Genomic DNA, 18,673 nt, shown 5'->3' on the forward strand with positions numbered 1-18,673 from the left:
AGTAATCATATTACATATATAAATTCATATTCCTTTATAAAATTTTATAGTTATATGTGAGGTGAGTTTTAAATAATATAAAATTATATGAATTATCTTTAATTAATTTTAAATGATTATTTATAACTAATAAGATTCTTTAGGCATATTTATCTTTCAGTTTAATTATCCAATTTTAAAAGATTAAAATAATATTTAAAACTAAAGATAAACCCTAAAATCAAAATTATAGCAAAAAATCCTGAAACGTGAAAATTGGCGACAGGCGCACGGTGTCTAAATCTAGGTGTCCACCAATACTTCCACCTCCCGCCTCTATCAGTGTCGTGAGTTCCTCCATTACCAGATGAAATTGATTTTCTTTTTTCTCAAAATTTTATTTTTTTAGATTCTATCGATTTTATTGCTTCTTTTCTCATCCGTTGTGAAATCCATTGATTATTTGAAATCGACGTTGAAGGATTCAGAATCGGAAGTCACAGGTTAATCAAATCGTTAAGAGTTTCAGTCTCAATATTGAAATCGATTTGGAAGTTCTGGAATCGGAATTTGAAAACGGTAATCATTCAGAAGCAAAAACGAAACTGAAATTGGAATCGGAGCTTGCAAGCATTCGGTGATGTAGGCTCGTATGTTACAAGCGATTCACATTCAGAGTTTTGGAATCAGAACTTAAAATCCTTCGAATCAAAATCGGAGATATGCGTTTGGTGTTCAAGGCTCGGGTTTTTCGTCTCACAATCAATTTTTGAATCTCAAAATTGAAATCGCTTTGAAATTCATAAACGATTCGAAATCAGAACAATCTCATCGAATCGTTCAGAATTTGGATGTCATCGGAACGCTGGGCAGTGTTGATTCGATGGCAAACTTGATTTTGACTTTTACAAGTCAACTACGTGTTTTATCAGATTAAATGAAGAAGATGACTTCATTTACAATTTCAGCCCTCGGAAGTTACAAAGATTGACAGAATTATCCCTGTTTCTAAATCCTTTACTAATCCATGGTTTTAACCATTCAGGGCATCTCATGTTTACAATCAACGCCAACAACCAGATTTTGATCAAAACCGACAGTTCCGAACGCAAGGATATCTACCACAATATTATGGACAATTTTGGCCACTTATCTACTTTAATAAATGAAGGTTTTTTACCACGGTCCTCTTCTCCTTCATTTGAACATATGGTATTTTTTAAAAATTTTAAATTTTCTATTTTCTACTTGTCATTTTATTGTATTTTTCATTTTATTAAATTAAAATTCCACATTTAATATCTGTAAGGTAATATATATGTAAGGTATTTATTAGAAAATGGTTTATATATGTAATGTATCCAATACATTAAAGTCTCATTAATTTTAATAATTCAAAAAAATTCTCATTTTTCTTTTAAATTCAAACTTTTAAAATTGTTAAAATTTTATATTTAATTTTTTTTTTTAAATAAACTCATGTAATATATGGGTCTCACACCTAGTGGTTCTAATATAGGACTATGGTAAATGAGAGGAAGCAAAACCAGGACCTCCAGCTGGATGCGGTAATGAATGTTTTTGTAAAATTCTTCTACTTTCTTTTAGTTGGCATTGACATATTGGGAACGTTTGTGCTTGAAATTGGAATGATTTAGTGGTAACATTCTACTGTTACTTTTTTTGGAATGATTTTAGTGCTATCTTGCTAGTGTTAATTTTACATTCCAATATTCTATCTTTGACTTCAATTTCACCATTCTACTCATAAACTTTTTTTGCTATTAATTTTATTTTTCATTTTCATTGTCGACTATTTATTTTTTAGTTGTAATCTAAGTTTTGTATTATCTATGAAAAATGAATAGTATGAATATTTGTTTTTGAATCTCAAAATTGTAGATAGTTGGTTTGTTTATCAACCATAGTAAATGTAGTTTATTCAACATGATATAGGTTTTAATTGCTACCTTACCTCTTTGTTTATACAATTTAATTTTATTCTTTGAATTGCCTTGTACTTTGTTGTGGCAATTTATGAACTAACAACATCACATGGTTGAAGTTATTTGCTAATATATGTATTTCTTGAGATTTTACATAATTTTTTTATCCTCTAAATGTTCGATGAAATGTCTATAAAATCTCATCTCTTTCATTGTAGTTTTAGGATTACATTCTATTCTGTCATAATATATTCTGCCAGAATAAAATCTATGTATTCTAGTCATATTCTATGTATTCTACCAGAATATATAAACTGATAGTTAATTGCAAGTAACATGTTTTTAACCATTATTAGTTGTTGTTGTATTTGTGATAGGAATGGCTGGAAGAATGCATTGAAGACCTAATAGGAATAACTTGAAGAATGAATAACGTTTGATTATACTCACAATTTTAGAATGTTATTATTTTTTTAGAATTTTATTCATTTTTGTTGATATTCTTTTAGAATATGTATACTTATATTAAAATGTATAAGGCTTTTAATCTGTAAGAATATGTATGAATTTGTAGTTAAGTTCGGATGTATATTATAATGTTGTTATTTTTTAACCTCGGATTCAAGAATGTTGTTATTCTTCAATAATATTCTAATAGATTAAATTTTGAAAGAACATCATTCTAACAAAAAAATATTCTGGCAAAATAAAATCGGTTATGTATACAAATTACGTTAGAATTAAAATTGAATTAATTAAAAAAATTCAGATTTTTAAAATTAGGAGAATTAATTATCCATAAATATCCAAAAATTTCCTTTTATAAATGTAGTTAATTGTCAAAAATACCATTTTGCTAAAATTTGTTTGACGATATGGTACATGGTATCTTATTGTAATATCATACACCCTCAAATCATATACATTGATTACTTTCATCCGTTGGTCCAGATCTGTGCATTCTGACACACAATAGTTACTAAAAACAAAATAACCTAAGCCTATATATATATATATATATATATATATATATATATATATATATATATATATATATATATATATATATATATATATATAACTACGTTTAACTATTCTAACTGATTATTGTATGGATAGCGTATGATATGAAAATTACTAAAAGAATAAGTTGTTTAGTAATGCGAATACGTTCAACCTTACAAAAACATCGTTATTTTCATGCATTCTAGCTAATTTTTATTTGTTTTTGTTCTCACACATCGTTTTTCACTCATTTTCATTCTGACAGAATACGACTCAATAAACATTCTGACAGAAATTAAAATAATAATAATAAGTGTATAATAATAACCTTATAGACGATTTAATTAGTGAGAATGTGTGTTAATAACAATAGTTATGTAAGATTGTACGTATTCGCATTGTTAAACAACTTATTCTCTTAATAATTCTCATAGCATACGATATCTGCACAATAATTAGTTAGAATATATAACACTTAAGCCTCTCTCTCTCTCTCTCTCTCTCTCTCTCTCTCTCTCTCTCTCTATATATATATATATATATATATATATATATATATATATATATATATATATATATATATATATATATATATATATATATATATATTCAGGTTCATTTGAGATCATTCTAATTTTGTGAGACCGTGAGACCAAATCTAAAAATAATTTTAAAATGCAAAATAAATGGAAAAATCCAAAAATTCTTTTTTTAAATATTATTTTCGGAACTTGAATTAACTAAAAAAAATATAAAAAAATATAAAAAAAAATTCCGTTTTTTTTTTTTTGAAAAATATGTGAAATATTCTAAATAGAATATTATACTGACATATTCTAAAAAATAATTTTAAAATGCAAAATAAATGGAAAAATCTAAAAATTCTTTTTTTAAATATTATTTTCGGAACTTGAATTAACTAAAAAAATAATAAATAAATAAATAAAAATTCTATTTTTTTTGAAAAATAAGTGAAATATTCTAAATAGAATATTACACTGTACATATTCTAAAGATAATTTTAAAATGCAAAATAAATGGAAAAATCAAAAAAAAAATTAAATATTATTTCTGGAACATAAATTAACTAAAAAAATAAAAAATAAAATAAAATAAAAAAATGTGTCTCACAGTCTCACAAAATATAGGTGGTCTCAAATGAACCTAACCCTATATATATATATATATATATATATATATATATATATATATATATATATAAGGATGTACGTGTATGTGTATGTTTGCCGTTTAAAAATAATATTAATTAATAAATTGTTTGCTGTAATAATTAATAAATTGTTTGTTTAAAACCTATCAGTCTTATCCAATTATTTAGTTATATTATTTCAATTATTTAGTTATATTATTTGACGACCGTATGTTATAATTTGCTTCCTTTGCATGCCGGTGGAAGATATTCATAAAAAATTGATTTGACAATGAGAAATTAAATATTATCTACATTTTATTTCTACTTATCTTCCTATCATATCAAATGTTCACATGTATCACATTTAATGACACATTTAATGAAATTGATAATATTGTAGTCTACTTATCACCATCTAATATGAATAGAAACAATGTTTTAAAAACCGGTTTTTTAATTGAACCGTTCGGGTAACGTTTTCCGTTTCAACCGGTTCAACCGGATGGTCAAACCGGTTCTATATTTTTATATGTTTTTAATTATCCTGAATACATTGATTAAAAAATGTCATCTTTTTAGTATTACAAACATAAATAGAATGCAACATATAAAAACAATGATTATAAAAACCAAAATCAAACAAAGAAACCCAAAATAAACACAAAAATTCAAGACTATCCGGTTCGATCCGGTCCATTTCGGTTCAATTCATCCGGTTGAACCGGTTTTTTACCAAAACCGGCCGGTTCAATCCGGTCAGTAAATCGTTATAAAACCGGTCCAAATTGAACCGTCATCACCTCCGGTTCCCGGTTCAACCGGCCAGTTAGAACCAGTTTTTAAAACACTGGACAGAAGAATAGTAGGAATAATATCAATATACCATTCATCATAATTAGAATAGATAGTGTAATGTTTTGGTTTCTTTTTAAACTTATAACTCATGTTTCTAACTTAATGACTAGTCCATATAGTTGGAGACTTTTTTTGAGTTGCATGTTTGTATTCACCAATGTTAGAAACTTGGACTCATAATGTTTAGAATTTTAAATCTTTTACAAAAGTGTTGTATTACCAGCCTACAAACGAACTTCTCAATCTTGACAACTTCAGTTTTTAATGCTACATTTTCATGAATAGATAAACATCCAAAATCATAACTATGATACATATACACAAACATAAATACATCAGAAACTTCATCAACTCTAACCAAATTCCCAAACATCTTTCTCAACCATTTATGCATATCTATCTATCTAAAAAATCAATCAGTTCAACTAAACCTGTTTTAGCTCCAAAATCCATGACACACATTCGACAAGCAGCTCAAACTTTTGGTGTACGCCAATGTTCAGGAAGACTTCCATCTTCTTCATGAAAACAGTGACTTCCTCTTTGAGACAAAAGGAGCCCGCACACCCACAATATTCTGCCAGGTGTGCAGCTTTGATTTGTTTGCATTTTAAACAGACCAAATCTTGAAGATGATAAAGTCTTTCTCTCTGGCGAACTATCTGAAGAAGAGCATTTTCCATGACTTCACGGTTGTAGGGTTGACCACACTGTGGGACCCCACATCTCCATTCTTGAGTTAGCAAGCCTCTGTCACGACATAAGTCTAGGTCTCTACAGTCGTTGCAGTAGCTGTAAATATTATATTTGTGGGCCCATGTCAGAAATATGATTAGAGTTTAGAAAATTTTGTATTTTTATTTTTACCTGCAAATGACATTTGGTAAAGTGAAGGAAAAGGAACAGTCTTGAAACTGTGCTTCTGGAGCAAACTCCCTTACACGTACATACTTCAACAGATTCTTCCTCATTATCTGCATTTTATTTCAAAAACAAAAAAATCAAAATCGAAATAGCAAATCAAAAAACATAAAGTAAATACAAAAGAATTAGTTATTACCAGAATATCATGCTGCACATTTTGGTCAAGAACAAGAACAGCACAAACATGCTTAATAAACTCAAGTGCAGGATCTCCTTTATAAACATTGTTTTCATCTTCCTTAGATTTCCCTTTTCCTTTCGTGTGAAGAACAAGATCACGAACTATTTTCAATAGTTTATCCGTGAAGTAAGAATTAACCTGTAACAAAAAAATGATTTCACAATTAAACCAAAACAAAATATCCGGATTTTGCAAGAATATATAAAAAAAAATTAATAATAATTTGTAATTCGAACCTGTTCCCTAAGATGTTCAGTGATGCATGACTCGAATGATTCAGCAGCAGCAGCTGTGATTGATGGAGTGCAGGAGTCACTGTTTCTTATAGCTGCTCTTTTCATGGTTTCATCTTGTGTAAACTTCCATGGGAGGTGCATGAACTCAGTGACTATAAAAACGAAATGATCCTGCAAAATAAAAAAGAATCTAACTGGTTTCAGATGACAATTATTTATGATAATACATGGAAGGAGTAAAATTGTAAATTGTATGACCTGAGTCTCCTTGGGGAGGTTTTCTGCTATATTCCAGCTGGAGACTAATTCCACTTGAGGCTCATCATATGTGTTATCATCTGTTTGATCTAATTTAGCCTGAAGTCCACCATAGTTGTACTATCATAAAATAGCAAAAACAAGCATCAGAGACAAAACCTTTGTTAGAATAAAAACAATATAAAAATAACTATGAAGTAGCTAACCTGATCCATGAATAGAAGTGAGTGCCAGAATTGCATAGGTTCAAGCTCAATCCACTCAAATAAGTCTCTAGAAAACCATTAAACTTGGAGATCAGAGAATACAATTAAAAAAAAAGGAAATGGTTGTAGAGTTTTAAGTGGGTTTGGTATTTCTTGGATAAGAGAACAACCTTTCTTGTAAAGCTTTGAGTAGACTATCACAGTAAGCTTGGGCTGCAAATAAGTCTGACTTTCCAGTGTCAAGTATGACTTTTGAGAAGTTAGCAAATATAATGGTGGCACCCAACTTTCTAAATTCAGACAGCAGTAGTGCAAACACCTTTTGCATAACCTGTATGTTCATAATCAATAACCATACCCTTGTCAAATACACTATCTTTCAAATTTTTCTTCAACTTAACTTTTTTTCTTCAGATTAAATAATACCTTGTGAAGCATTCGATGAAGAGCTGGATCATGAAGAGCTGACCTTGGGCTATTTACACAAGTCAAAAAGTGTCAAAACTTGAATAGAAATACAAAACATGAATTTTTTGAAAGATTAATATATATAATTACCTGCAGAGCCATCTGTATAAATGTTGCAACATTGCATCAGCAAATATATTTCCTGATGAAACCGCATCAGCAAGGCATCTTTGAATCAACTGTTTGAGGACACGAAATGCAGATGAACATGAAGTGGCCTCATCTAACCCTAATTGTTCATTGGGAAGATGTGATCCAGAGGTCAAATCATGGTCAAACCCAAATAAGGTACCTCCCTCCATTTCATTTATTTGGTTGCTTTTTAACAGAGCATTTACAGCCAGGTGATGAATCTGTATCCATTAGAAATATGAATTATAACATTTGGAGTTTAGTAGTTTAAATTAAGGGTGAAAAAAAGGAAATTGCATACCTTTAGCTCAACTGTGACTTTCCTATAAGCACCTGGGTAAGTAAGAACAGGTTGATTGACCTATTTTTCAAAAGAAATGTTAATTGGGTCATTAAAGAACCATATAAAAATGCTAGTTATTTATTAAATTCACTTAAATGTTCAAGTAGTTCTTGATACTGACCTCATCAGAGTAACAAGTTTCTTCTTCAGTATCCCCTCCAAGATCTGGAATTCCATTATCTGATACCCAAAGTATCTGCATATGTTATAAAGAACTTGAGGTAAATTAATGGATCTAATACTTGTTAAATTTATGAAGCAAACTGTGGATGATAGCAACATTACTTTACTCTAACTACCAATATGGGCGATGTACATACTGCTAATATCTGTAAGGAAATGTAGGTACAATGCACCATATTTTTACCAATGATAGCAAACATACTTCACTCCCGTTGCCAATATGAGAGATATACCTTACTTTTTACCCATACAGGCATTGTACTTTATTTGTTATTATTATCATTGAATGAAAGTAGATTGCTATTATGCATAAAAAGGGCAAAATAATAAAAGTAAACCAAAGACAACCTGTTGGTGATCACGTAAAGCTCTTGCAAAGAAGATATCTGCTGTGTGTATAAGCCAATCCAGTTCAAAGTTGCCTAATGGAATCTGTCCAAAATTGAACAATTATAAACTTATAATTAAATGAGAAAAAAGGAAATGAAAATTAGATCTAGAAATAAATCAGATATATTAATATAAATAATGTTACATGGGAGTATCTGGAAAGAGAGATTCGTTCATTCAACCAGCGAGGTGATGCAGCACAACGTTGCATCCCAATTTTTGCAGCAAAAGCTTGCCAAGAAAGAGTGGGATAGTGAGAATCACGAGCATTTGAAGGAATAGAAACACATGGAAAATCATCCAAAGCTCTTATATTCAACTTCATCAACTTAACATCTGGGCATTCAATCACACCAATTGCAGGTCCATGAAGCTCATCTCTGTAAAAAAAGTTTAAAGTTTATGTTACTTTTTCTTTATTTATGTTTAGTATAATTTTTATAATCTCAAAAGACGATGTAATACCTAAAGTCACTAATGGTTCTTTGAAAGATCCTTTCAGCATCTTTAGGGGTTCCAACATACTCCACCTGATAGTTTCCACTTAAAAAATTAAGATTTACTTCAAAAAGAAATTTTGAGTTTAAAAAAGCTAAACCTCACCTTAAAATTGGAGGAACCTCTGGACATGGAAGATTCAACTGATAAAGCTTGGCAAGCTTCACGAAACTGTTTATCTAAAATATTGGGAGTTAATTCTTTATTCTGGAAGGGGTTGACAATTACTGCATGGATGACTGAAGATGAAGGAAAGTATACAACATATATTCCCCTTACTTCAGATATGCTGAAATGATAGATATATACATAAGAAAATTAATTTTCACCCTTATTTTAAAGTACCTGATGTATAACAGAAAACTGGAAGTTACCTATGATATAAGTAGAAGAAAGGAATTGGAGATTCAAGATAAGAGCACTCTGTAGTGGTTTTCATATGCAATTCACTCAGATTCCAACCCTCTTTCACATTTCGTTTTTTAGCTGATTTATCCACTTTGCAAACACATCCAATTTGGAGAATTGAACTGAAATCCAACCCGACTTTTGTTTCGTATATTCCCTGAAAAAGTATATACGATAAAGTTAGCTTAACAAGTAATTGAATAATCAGATAAACTAAATAAGTTATAATTGAACGATTATAACACAAATATGATAATAAACTCACCTCCACTTCAGGATCTGCTAGGTGAGCAGCAAGTTTCCTGCTTTCTGTCTTAAACTGATCTTCATCAACTATGACCTATATAAAGTGTACTTATTATTAACCTCATTACAATTTTTGTTATTTCAAATTTAAGGGTAAAAAGGTCATTTTGTTTCATTCAAACCGTTTGTTCAGTCCATACAAGAAACAGACCTCATGTGTATTATACTTCATCTAGAAAGACATGATTACCCATACAGGACTGGATGGAGAGGAAAAAAAAAAACATCCCCTAAATGTAATATCAATAGACCTACCTCAATGAGGTTATGAGAATGGTGTCCATGAGGGAGAATCTTGTTGACACGTCTTCCAGGAAAGTCTTCAGTTACAGGAGCTTTAGAATTAAGGTAAAAAACTCTTGGAACTTTTATAGCAATCTTATGCATCATTCCATCAACAACAGCCCAAGCAAAAAACTGTCCAAGTTCAGAACTTGGAACAAGTTGAATTATCTGGCCAAAACAATAATTACATAAGAGTCAGGGGCATAATGGGTATAAATATAATGGGTACAATTCCAAATGCATGAGAATATATTACCTGCCAGTGGCTACGTGTAAGGGCTAGTTCGTGTCTTTCAAAGTACGAATTTACCCCTGTTCTACCCTGAGCTTGTTTTTTATTTGACACACCACCACGTATCTCAGTAACTCCATTCCTTTGGGTATTTTTGTCCAAACTGTCCAACTTTTGTTTCTTCTTTTTTTCACGAACTTGTTTCCATTTTCTTTTTCTTTGATTAAGCCATCCTTGGTAATCCACATGACTGTCTATATTATCCTCCACAGGGATATCAACCACTGGATTCATGCTTTGACCGTGGTCACCTTTTTCCTTGGAAGAGCTTGTTTTACCATTATTTTCATAAGAACGAACAACAGGTCTAGGGGTAGAATTGGAAGATTTTCCTTTGCTCCCGAAATCCTCCAAGTCCACAACTTCTTGTTCTTGAAGTACATGTTCTTTTCCATTTGTGTCGTTTCTCACCTCCTCTTCATTGGCCTTTTTCATTGAACTAAACATGACATTTAATTTTCTTTGCCTCATTTTGTCATCCTTTTCACGAACCTTCTTGTGTAACCATGGAGGATGAACTACTCTTGGAACAGGATTTGAAACCTGACATAAATGATTATATTCCACTGTGAATACAGTTTTAATATATAAAGTGTAACCGATATTGGTCTCTATATGTAGAGAATAAAAAAATTATGAATATTATTACTACATAAAGGGATTATTAAAAATGTTAAACCTTCTGCATTGCTGCAGGAATAGTAATGGTTTTTTGAATGGCAGAGCTAAGACGTTGTTTGTAATATTCCCAGTCAATAATAGACCGAATGCCAATATCTGATGAGATTTTACACCACTTTTTCACATAGAACTTCATAATTTCTGCAAAAAATAAATAAATAAACATTTATATAAGTTTTTGTATCTTCAAATTATTTAAACAATTTAAACATAAAGGCCTAGAGGTTTTTTTACCTGGGTCAGTTTCAAATATTGCAACAGGAACTGCACGTTCACTCACTGGGGTCCCCTGTTGTCATAAAGATTAAAACTAATGTCAATAGTAGAAAATTTTAAACAAAATAATAAGAATAGAAAATCAACTTTACACATGCTTAAAGCTCTAAACTTTATTTATTATCTTACTTTTACACATGCTAAAAGCCCTATATGTTATTGAGTGCAATACGTATTACGCGTTTAAAAATAGACAAATTGCTGTAAATAGCAACGTACTTTAACTTTTTTATCAATAAAGGCGTTGTACTTTACTTTTTACCCATAATAGCAACTTACTTTTGTTTTTACCCATTATAGCAACATACTTATATTTTTTTACCAATATTATAGTCAAATGTACTTTATTTATTGAATATTGCTATTATCAGTAAAAAAATGTAAATACGTTGCTAATAAGGGCCAAAATAGTAAGTATGTTTCAATTTTGTATAAAGAAAATGTAAGTTTGTTGCTATTGTGGAATAAATATTTGCTATTAATGTTAAAAAAAAAAAAAAAAAAAAAAAAAAAAAAAAAAAAAAAGGTATATACCTTACTATTATAGGTTAAATAGTGTAAATATGTTGCTAATATGAGAAAAAAAGTAAAGTGCATTGCCTATATAGGTAAAATCAATAAGATATGTAGTTACTTCTCGCACTTTTCCCTTTACACATTATTTATACAACCAAATTCTACAAATCTAAAATCCTGAAATGTTATCTCGGTTGCAAGATTATGGAAGTAGAATGCACAAATGAAGATATTTAAAAGTAAGTTTTTTAAAGATAAATTACACAATTACCTTTGGTTCACATGCAACAACATATTGGCAACGAAGTCCTTTGTCTTTAACCATGGTATCACCAAGAAAATCAGCCAAACGTTTTGCTGTGGTTACAGCACATGATTTCTGCACTCCATAATCTACTAAAGACTTGCTCATTGTGCTTGATTCTGATATGTAATCAAGCAATTCACTATCAGCAATATCATTGCCTTGATTCTGAAAATATATACTAATTAGTAACAAGACCAAAATAATATACAGAAAATTGCAAAAACTCAGCAACTTACTTTGCTCTAGCTACCGATATGGGAAATATAACAAAAACATGGTAGAAAACTTTGAACAAAAGAGATTGAGAAAACACCAGAAATGGCAAAAATGAAGTTTGGTTTACAAATAACATACATCAAGAAGATCAAGCCAGCGGTTTGCAACAGAAGCAACTGCAGAATAGCATTCCTCTAAAGTTGACCCGTGAAGGAATTTGTCAAAGAGCTCAGCCTGAAAAGAAAAGTATATCAAGAATTATGAATAAAATACATGAAAGTCAATGTATTAAAAAACCATAAAGTCAAAACAAGTTTGTTAGAGAAAGAGAGTGTACTTGGAAAACTTTAATGAGCTTCAGTTCACCCCTTCTCTTTATCTCAAAACCTTTAAGCTCAGCAAGGGTACCATCGTCATTAAAAACAGCATACCTTTTTTTAATCAATTTATTCTCTTCTTTTGAAGCAGGAAGAATCATTGCCTACATTCACAATAAATATAATGATTAATAACTGATAACTGTCAAAATATGAGGTCATTTTTGGGATTTAACTAATCACCTTATATGGTCCATCCACTTCAAATTCAATTGAACATTCACTGTGTGTTGTGTATGTTCTGTTGATAGGATCTTTGAGAGTCTGATGAAAAAATAGAAAAATAGATGTTTGTAGTTTGTACAATATATATTTCTAATAAGCTATACAAAATATAAAAAGAGGATTTATATTTTATCTAACCTGGTATTGGTCATTTGTGTTGTTTCTTGCCACATCAACATTGAGCATAACACATGGATATGAGATTGTAAACTTCTTCTTTGAGTCTCTGTGATGAAATTTTCATAAAAGGGCATAACTGTCAACATCAAATCATGATGATCATTTTCCAAATGAATAACTAGGTATGAAAAAGAGGATACCTAAATTTAAAGGTAAAGTTTTCCGGGAATGACCCTGGCAAAACACACCAGATACCATCTGTGTCTAATTCTAGTGGTTTTCCAATTTTTTTAACAAGTTCATGGGCATTCTGGATAATTTTTGCACCAGTATATGTAACAACTCCAGCCATTTCCATTGAATACCATCTTGCACCTCTGAAACAATATCATTTTATTTTTACATTAAATAACAAAATACAAAATCCATATGTACATGATGAAATGAAACTTAGTGTAAAAAACATACTTGCGCATGACATATCCATAGAAGGAATTCAAAATACATTTATGAGCAAGCTGAAGAGAGTCATAGAGAACCACCATATCCTGCAATATTAATAAAAAACTATAAAAACCCTAAACACTAACAATTATTATTACTTATTACAGTATAAGATGTTTTAGTGAAGATAAAATTACTTGTGCTTCCTGGATCTTAATAGGATTTCCACTAGCTTTTGCTTCTGACAACTTCCCTTTCCATAATTTATTAAGCCCTTTATATTCATATCTTCTATCACGAAAACTATAAAGCACAAAAAAAAACATGTTATAAAAACAAATGCAGACAATTATATTATCAGTCTAATTTTGCAAAATTGGTTAAATGCTTGCCTTCTGACAGTATCAACATAAAATGCATTTTCACGCATGCAAATCCCTGCTTCTCTAGTTTCAGTAGTTGGCTTCTCAAGCACTCGTTTATACGCCTTTAACACACGCATCACAAAATGTTATAATAAAGAATGCTGACATGTCATGTCACATAAAATTTAAAGTTTATAATATGGAAAATTATATATACCTTTTGGCAGTATTTCTTTAAACGATCTTTCAGCTTCAGTTGTTGGTCCACTTTAGGTAGCTCAAGGAACGACTTTGATTTGGATCCATCAACAGCAACAACCTCAGATTCAATTTGCCTCTTCAAATGATAGTAATCACTAATACCCAAATTTAAAATCAATAAATAGCTGTTGGTAAATTATGTTAAAATAGAGGGGTAAATCCGTAAATAGGGTACCTTCTCTTTGCTGTGTATGTCTCTCCACGCCACTTCCATTCAAGTTTCCTAAGACAAGTCTTCCCAGGGCGATTGAAATCACATGCAGTGCACACCTCATCTGTAACTATTGATGGTGGCTGACATGGCACATAAGTATTGTTAGGTAAAATATACATATGGCAATGTCTTTTATTTTTATCCATAAAAACAATCTAATATCATTACCTTACCCATAATAGCAACATACTTCATGTTTTAAATTGCATATATTGGTGAAAAAAGGAGAGTATGTTGCTATTCTATGTAACATATCCATTATTTTAAATTCTAAGAAACTGATTGATGTGAATACCTGAAGTCTGTTTGTTAATATAATATTGGGATACATAGCAGCAACATCAAGATGATAAATAAGGGGACATTCTTCACGTGTAGGTTCATCTCGTAATGATGCAAGCTGCAGAAATAAATGTTTCATAGAGACTTCAATTGACCAATAAAATACAAGATTATCAATTAACTATTAACATTACCTTTTCTGTAATAGCATCCTTTACTTCATCGTAATTCGAGACTGTTTCAATGTCCATTTTACCCTCCACCTTAATAGCATATTGAAGATCCCGATCAAGGTTTTCGATAAGTTGCTGTGATAAAAGATATAGTTTAAACTTTTAGTTGTCAGCCCAAGTGATTAATAACTGTAAAAATAATAATACAATAAATGAGATGTAAATTACAGTGAAAGCAGATGAATCAAGTTTGAAAGACGTTGGAAGGTCGGATCTGAAAACACCAGTTTCCAAACACTCCACATGGCCACCAATGTATGTCTCACTCTCTAAAAGGCGCCCATTATGAAACTTTTCTGCTTCAGATTGGTGCTTGTTTGGACATACAACATTTGCCACGTATGCCTGCATGTACATTAACACCAAAATTATGTATAAAGAGAAAGTGTTCTTTGGTGTATTGAACTCACAATAGGTGATAATTATAAAATAGAGCAAATTATGAATACTAGCAGCATACTTTACTCTACTGACCAATATGGACAATGTTACTATAAGGAAATAGAAGTACATTGCTATTATGGACAAAAAATACAGTATGTTGCATATATTGTAAAAAGAGAAAAGCAAATTGATATTTCCTGCAATTACACTTATATAATATGTCCAAACCACATACCTCGACCATGAGAAGCATTTCACAGAGGGTCCCACTTCCTTTACGCAAGACTTCATCAGGAGGCATTGGTATTATAGTTGCAAGGGAGAAAATGAAGGGATGAACGTAAGTCATATACAAGTAATAAGTTGATACAGCATCAGATACTGAATATGAAGCCATCATCTGGAATAAGCCAAAGTTTTTTTTCCAAAAATGAAACATAAGAATCGTTCTAGAAAACTTAAGATAAGATTATTTCTACAAATGTATACCTGTGGTTTTTCCATTGCAAAACGAACCATATCTTCAGGATTTACCTCCAATGGATCATAGCCCAATTTGGCTTTAGTGACAGCCTGAAATCATAGTAGAGGAGAAATCCAGTTGTAAATTTGAACAATATTTGAATATTGAAATGAATGATAATAATAATAATAATTACCTTCAAACCATGGCTTCCTTGAGGTAGATAACTATCACGTTTGACCCATGCAAAACAATCCAAATGACATGCAAATTTAGCACGACATTCACCTTGCACTGTGTCACATTGAAACCCTAGCTCCTGCAGCCCAAAAAAAATTGACCAATAAATAATAATAACAATCATTATTCTAGTATATTATAAATTGGCCTTCAAATAGATAACTTAAGAATTTAACATTGACATACATCCTTCATTATCAGGCCATGATGAGCTGCCCTTCTTTCCATGAATGGCCAATCAAAAAAGTCACCATTGTATGTGACATAAATACCAGGTTTCACCTCTGCCATATGAGCAAACCATGATTTGATAAGTTCTTCCTGCAAAAAGAAATTAAATTCTTGAATCAAAGGATGTATATCAGGTACCCGATAAATAAAATCTGAAGGAATATTCAGAAATCACACCTCGTTCTTCACATTTGTCACTTTAAAGTATCCTTCAAATTCAGCTTTTGGTGTATATTCCAAATCCTCTATATCTTCTCCAACACACTGTAACAAAACATTATTAGTTAATACCATACATCAGAAAAAAAAATCAAAAATAGTGATGTGTTTATTGTACCTACCTCTCTATTAATAATCAAATATCCTTTTCCATCAACCATGTATGAAATCATCATAACTAAATCATATTCAGCATCTGGAAATTTTAAAGGAAGCTTTGTTGTCTCTATGTCAAATGCACAGACATGAACTTCAGCACGTTGCAGAAGATCATGCCTCCTCTCTAACTTAACTCCATCACTCGACACACTGACATCATACCACAATCCGGATCTTACATCTGAAAAGTATCATCAAGAGTAAGATAAAGTGAGATGTGTTAAATTTTATAAAACAATGATACGATATAGAAGAAGTTTATTATAAGATAAAGTTTTCACCGTTGTCAATGGCAAAACGAACATGATAAGGCACATCATACTCCCGTAGATCAGAGATGCAGTCTATAAAATCTTGAATTCGTTCTTTGCTGTAAAGTCAACCAATCAGGCAGCGACTTATTTAATTTGAAAGATTAAAGATTTTGCAATTGCTACAATCTCACTTTCCATCATGAAATGCATACCTTTTGCCTGACATTATGGACTCATATGCCTCTGAAGCATTAAACTTTTCTTGATTTCTTTCAACCACGTGCATCAGGTCACGCTTTACATCCATCAATTGTTGTACAGTGTCAAATGATATCTTTAAGTAAGTTTTCCTCAATCCAGAAAGATGGTTTTTCTGCCATTAGCATAGAATAAATTATAAGGGAATCAATAATTATTCAAAATAACAAGACACGTAAGTATCATCAGCTAGCATGGGAAAAAAGACAATAGACAGACAAACATAAAGCATAATACAAGGACTTACAAGATCAAGGTCCTCTTTCTCTACTATTTGAATATCAGCAATTTTCCCTTCATATCTTCTTCTTAAATATGCATCAACATCCATTTCCATCTTATCCTATAAGTTTAAACAGCACGAAATTTGAAAAATTAAATGAAATGACATAACCCAATGATTGGTTTAGCATAGGTCTCGAGTTCTAGCCTCGGAGCAAAGATCATTTCCATATAGGCATACCTTCGTAGCAGCATAAAAATAAGGTCTGAACTTGTACTTGGCTTTAAAAGTCGAACCATCCTATTATCAACATCAATTAGAGATTAAATATCACTTCCATTACACTAGGGCAAAAAATCAATTATATAAAAAATTCACCTGGCAAACGAAATATAGATCGACACAGCTATATTCTCTCTGCGTATCTTGGTCCTCCCACGATGACTATATAGAAAAATGAAATCGAGTCAATGAGGTCCAACCATGCTTCAATTCAGAAATGATTTCAGGAAAACAGAACTGTATGAACTTACAGTAGAAAATGTGAGTAGCCAGCCGAGGCGCTTTTCTCCTTCGGTGAATAGATCAAAGCCGAGCTTGGTCTCGAGCTTTTCTTCTGTTGATAGAATGAGTTTCTGCTTCTTTGAAATCCTTGTGTCTTTGCGGTCTGCTCTTCTTCGATTATCGCCGTTCATTTTTGGAGATGTGTCACAGTGAATCGCGTAAAGAGATCTGGATTGATTACACCGTAGATAGATGTAAAGAACCCTCGATGAAGGTGGATTTGGGGCGGGGATGAAAATGAGAGGGAGAAATGGCTGCTAAAGTTTTCCCGCTCTTTTGTCAATGTGATATGTAGACTGTGGAGTGTTCCAAATGACGTTTTTGTCCCTCCGATTATAAAATAGATAGATCTGTCGCGAATCGTTGAACTTGTTTAATTATCAAGTCATGAAGACTGTGGAGTGTTTCAAATGATGTTTTTGTCCCTCGGATTAAAAAATAGATTAACATGTCATGTCTTTGAGTGTTTTTATCTTGACTCAACTCATTTAATTATGGAGTCGTGTTGTGTCGAATGAGATTAAAACTTTAAACATGTTGAAAGATTTGGACTTAAAATATGCATAAATGAAAAAGTAAATAACCGGAAAAACTAGTAGTTGGGATGCGAAACGGTTAAATTCATAGTAAGTTTAAAAGAAAAAATAGAAGTTATGAAGTCCGGAGGGATCATGAGAAGGAAGTAGTAGTTGAGGGCATTGTAGTTTGACAAAGAATAGAAAAAACTGAAAATAAAGTTAATTGGTTTCCACATTACAAAATGACTAAACCCAAGTTTTTCTTTTACATATTATTTGGTTTTGGATCTTTCAAGTTTATGTATATAATTCACAAAGTTTTTGTATAAACAAATGTGTCTTTTTCGAGCCATATTCGAGTTGAAATTCGTAACTTTAATTTTATCCGTTTAATTTTAATGTCGTATCATATCAGACTGTTTAATTAAACGAATTGAAAACTTTCACCCAAACTCTCCTATTTCGTGTCAAGTTGGTGTTAGATGCCACCTCTAGAATATATTATTAATAATAAAAAAACAAAAAAAAGGAAAAAGTAAAGCTAAATTAATATTGGATTGGTCTATTACTCATGAAGAGCCCAATAAACAAAGAA

The 18,673-nt window shown here is 31.1% G+C and overlaps 1 protein-coding gene and 1 long non-coding RNA gene across 5 annotated transcripts; one reads left to right on the top strand and one right to left on the bottom strand.

Moving 5' to 3' along the window:
* The first annotated feature begins 231 nt into the window (after nt 1-231).
* Nucleotides 232-2,484, top strand: LOC144999902 (uncharacterized). Of its 4 annotated transcripts, none has more exons than XR_013661039.1 (4): nt 232-326; nt 461-1,150; nt 1,499-1,547; nt 2,303-2,484. It is a non-coding gene; the product is annotated as an uncharacterized LOC144999902 (long non-coding RNA). The 4 variants fall into 4 exon arrangements; XR_013661038.1 differs by having other exon boundaries at nt 468-1,150; XR_013661037.1 differs by lacking the exon at nt 232-326 and having other exon boundaries at nt 333-1,191.
* A 2,740-nt stretch (nt 2,485-5,224) lies between these two features.
* LOC145000356 (DNA polymerase epsilon catalytic subunit A-like) lies at nt 5,225-17,825 on the bottom strand. Its single transcript, XM_078959566.1, has 47 exons — nt 17,530-17,825; nt 17,375-17,440; nt 17,237-17,296; nt 17,021-17,116; nt 16,728-16,888; nt 16,543-16,631; nt 16,225-16,442; nt 16,061-16,147; nt 15,839-15,973; nt 15,609-15,731; nt 15,439-15,522; nt 15,185-15,349; nt 14,734-14,910; nt 14,527-14,640; nt 14,346-14,450; nt 14,012-14,130; nt 13,793-13,931; nt 13,603-13,697; nt 13,408-13,513; nt 13,235-13,314; nt 12,967-13,143; nt 12,785-12,872; nt 12,605-12,685; nt 12,382-12,525; nt 12,183-12,278; nt 11,793-11,993; nt 10,964-11,018; nt 10,728-10,870; nt 10,013-10,591; nt 9,727-9,924; nt 9,431-9,505; nt 9,132-9,322; nt 8,863-9,046; nt 8,725-8,789; nt 8,405-8,639; nt 8,218-8,301; nt 7,808-7,882; nt 7,645-7,704; nt 7,302-7,564; nt 7,170-7,218; nt 6,914-7,074; nt 6,744-6,810; nt 6,538-6,657; nt 6,280-6,450; nt 5,999-6,181; nt 5,806-5,912; nt 5,225-5,730 (listed from the first exon to the last, which is right to left on the bottom strand). Exons 1-47 carry the CDS (start codon nt 17,689-17,691, stop codon nt 5,364-5,366), a joined length of 6,600 nt encoding a protein of 2,199 aa, XP_078815692.1. The 5' UTR covers nt 17,692-17,825; the 3' UTR covers nt 5,225-5,363.
* Between the last annotated feature and the right edge of the window lie 848 nt (nt 17,826-18,673).

This window comes from Lactuca saligna, chromosome 6 (assembly GCF_052625555.1).
Source record: "Lactuca saligna cultivar CGN05327 chromosome 6, ASM5262555v1, whole genome shotgun sequence".
NCBI classification, from domain to species: Eukaryota; Viridiplantae; Streptophyta; class Magnoliopsida; order Asterales; family Asteraceae; genus Lactuca; species Lactuca saligna.

Bases quoted from the DNA above. Each gene is read 5' to 3' on its own strand.
- LOC145000356 (XM_078959566.1), bottom strand. From the start codon at position 17,691: ATGAACGGCGATAATCGAAGAAGAGCAGACCGCAAAGACACAAGGATT. The intron at 16,889-17,020 runs GTAAGTCCTTGT...TGCTAATGGCAG, and splicing joins AGAAAGAGGACCTTGATCTT to AAAAACCATCTTTCTGGATT. The intron at 12,873-12,966 runs GTATCCTCTTTT...ATTTCATCACAG, and splicing joins AACTTTACCTTTAAATTTAG to AGACTCAAAGAAGAAGTTTA.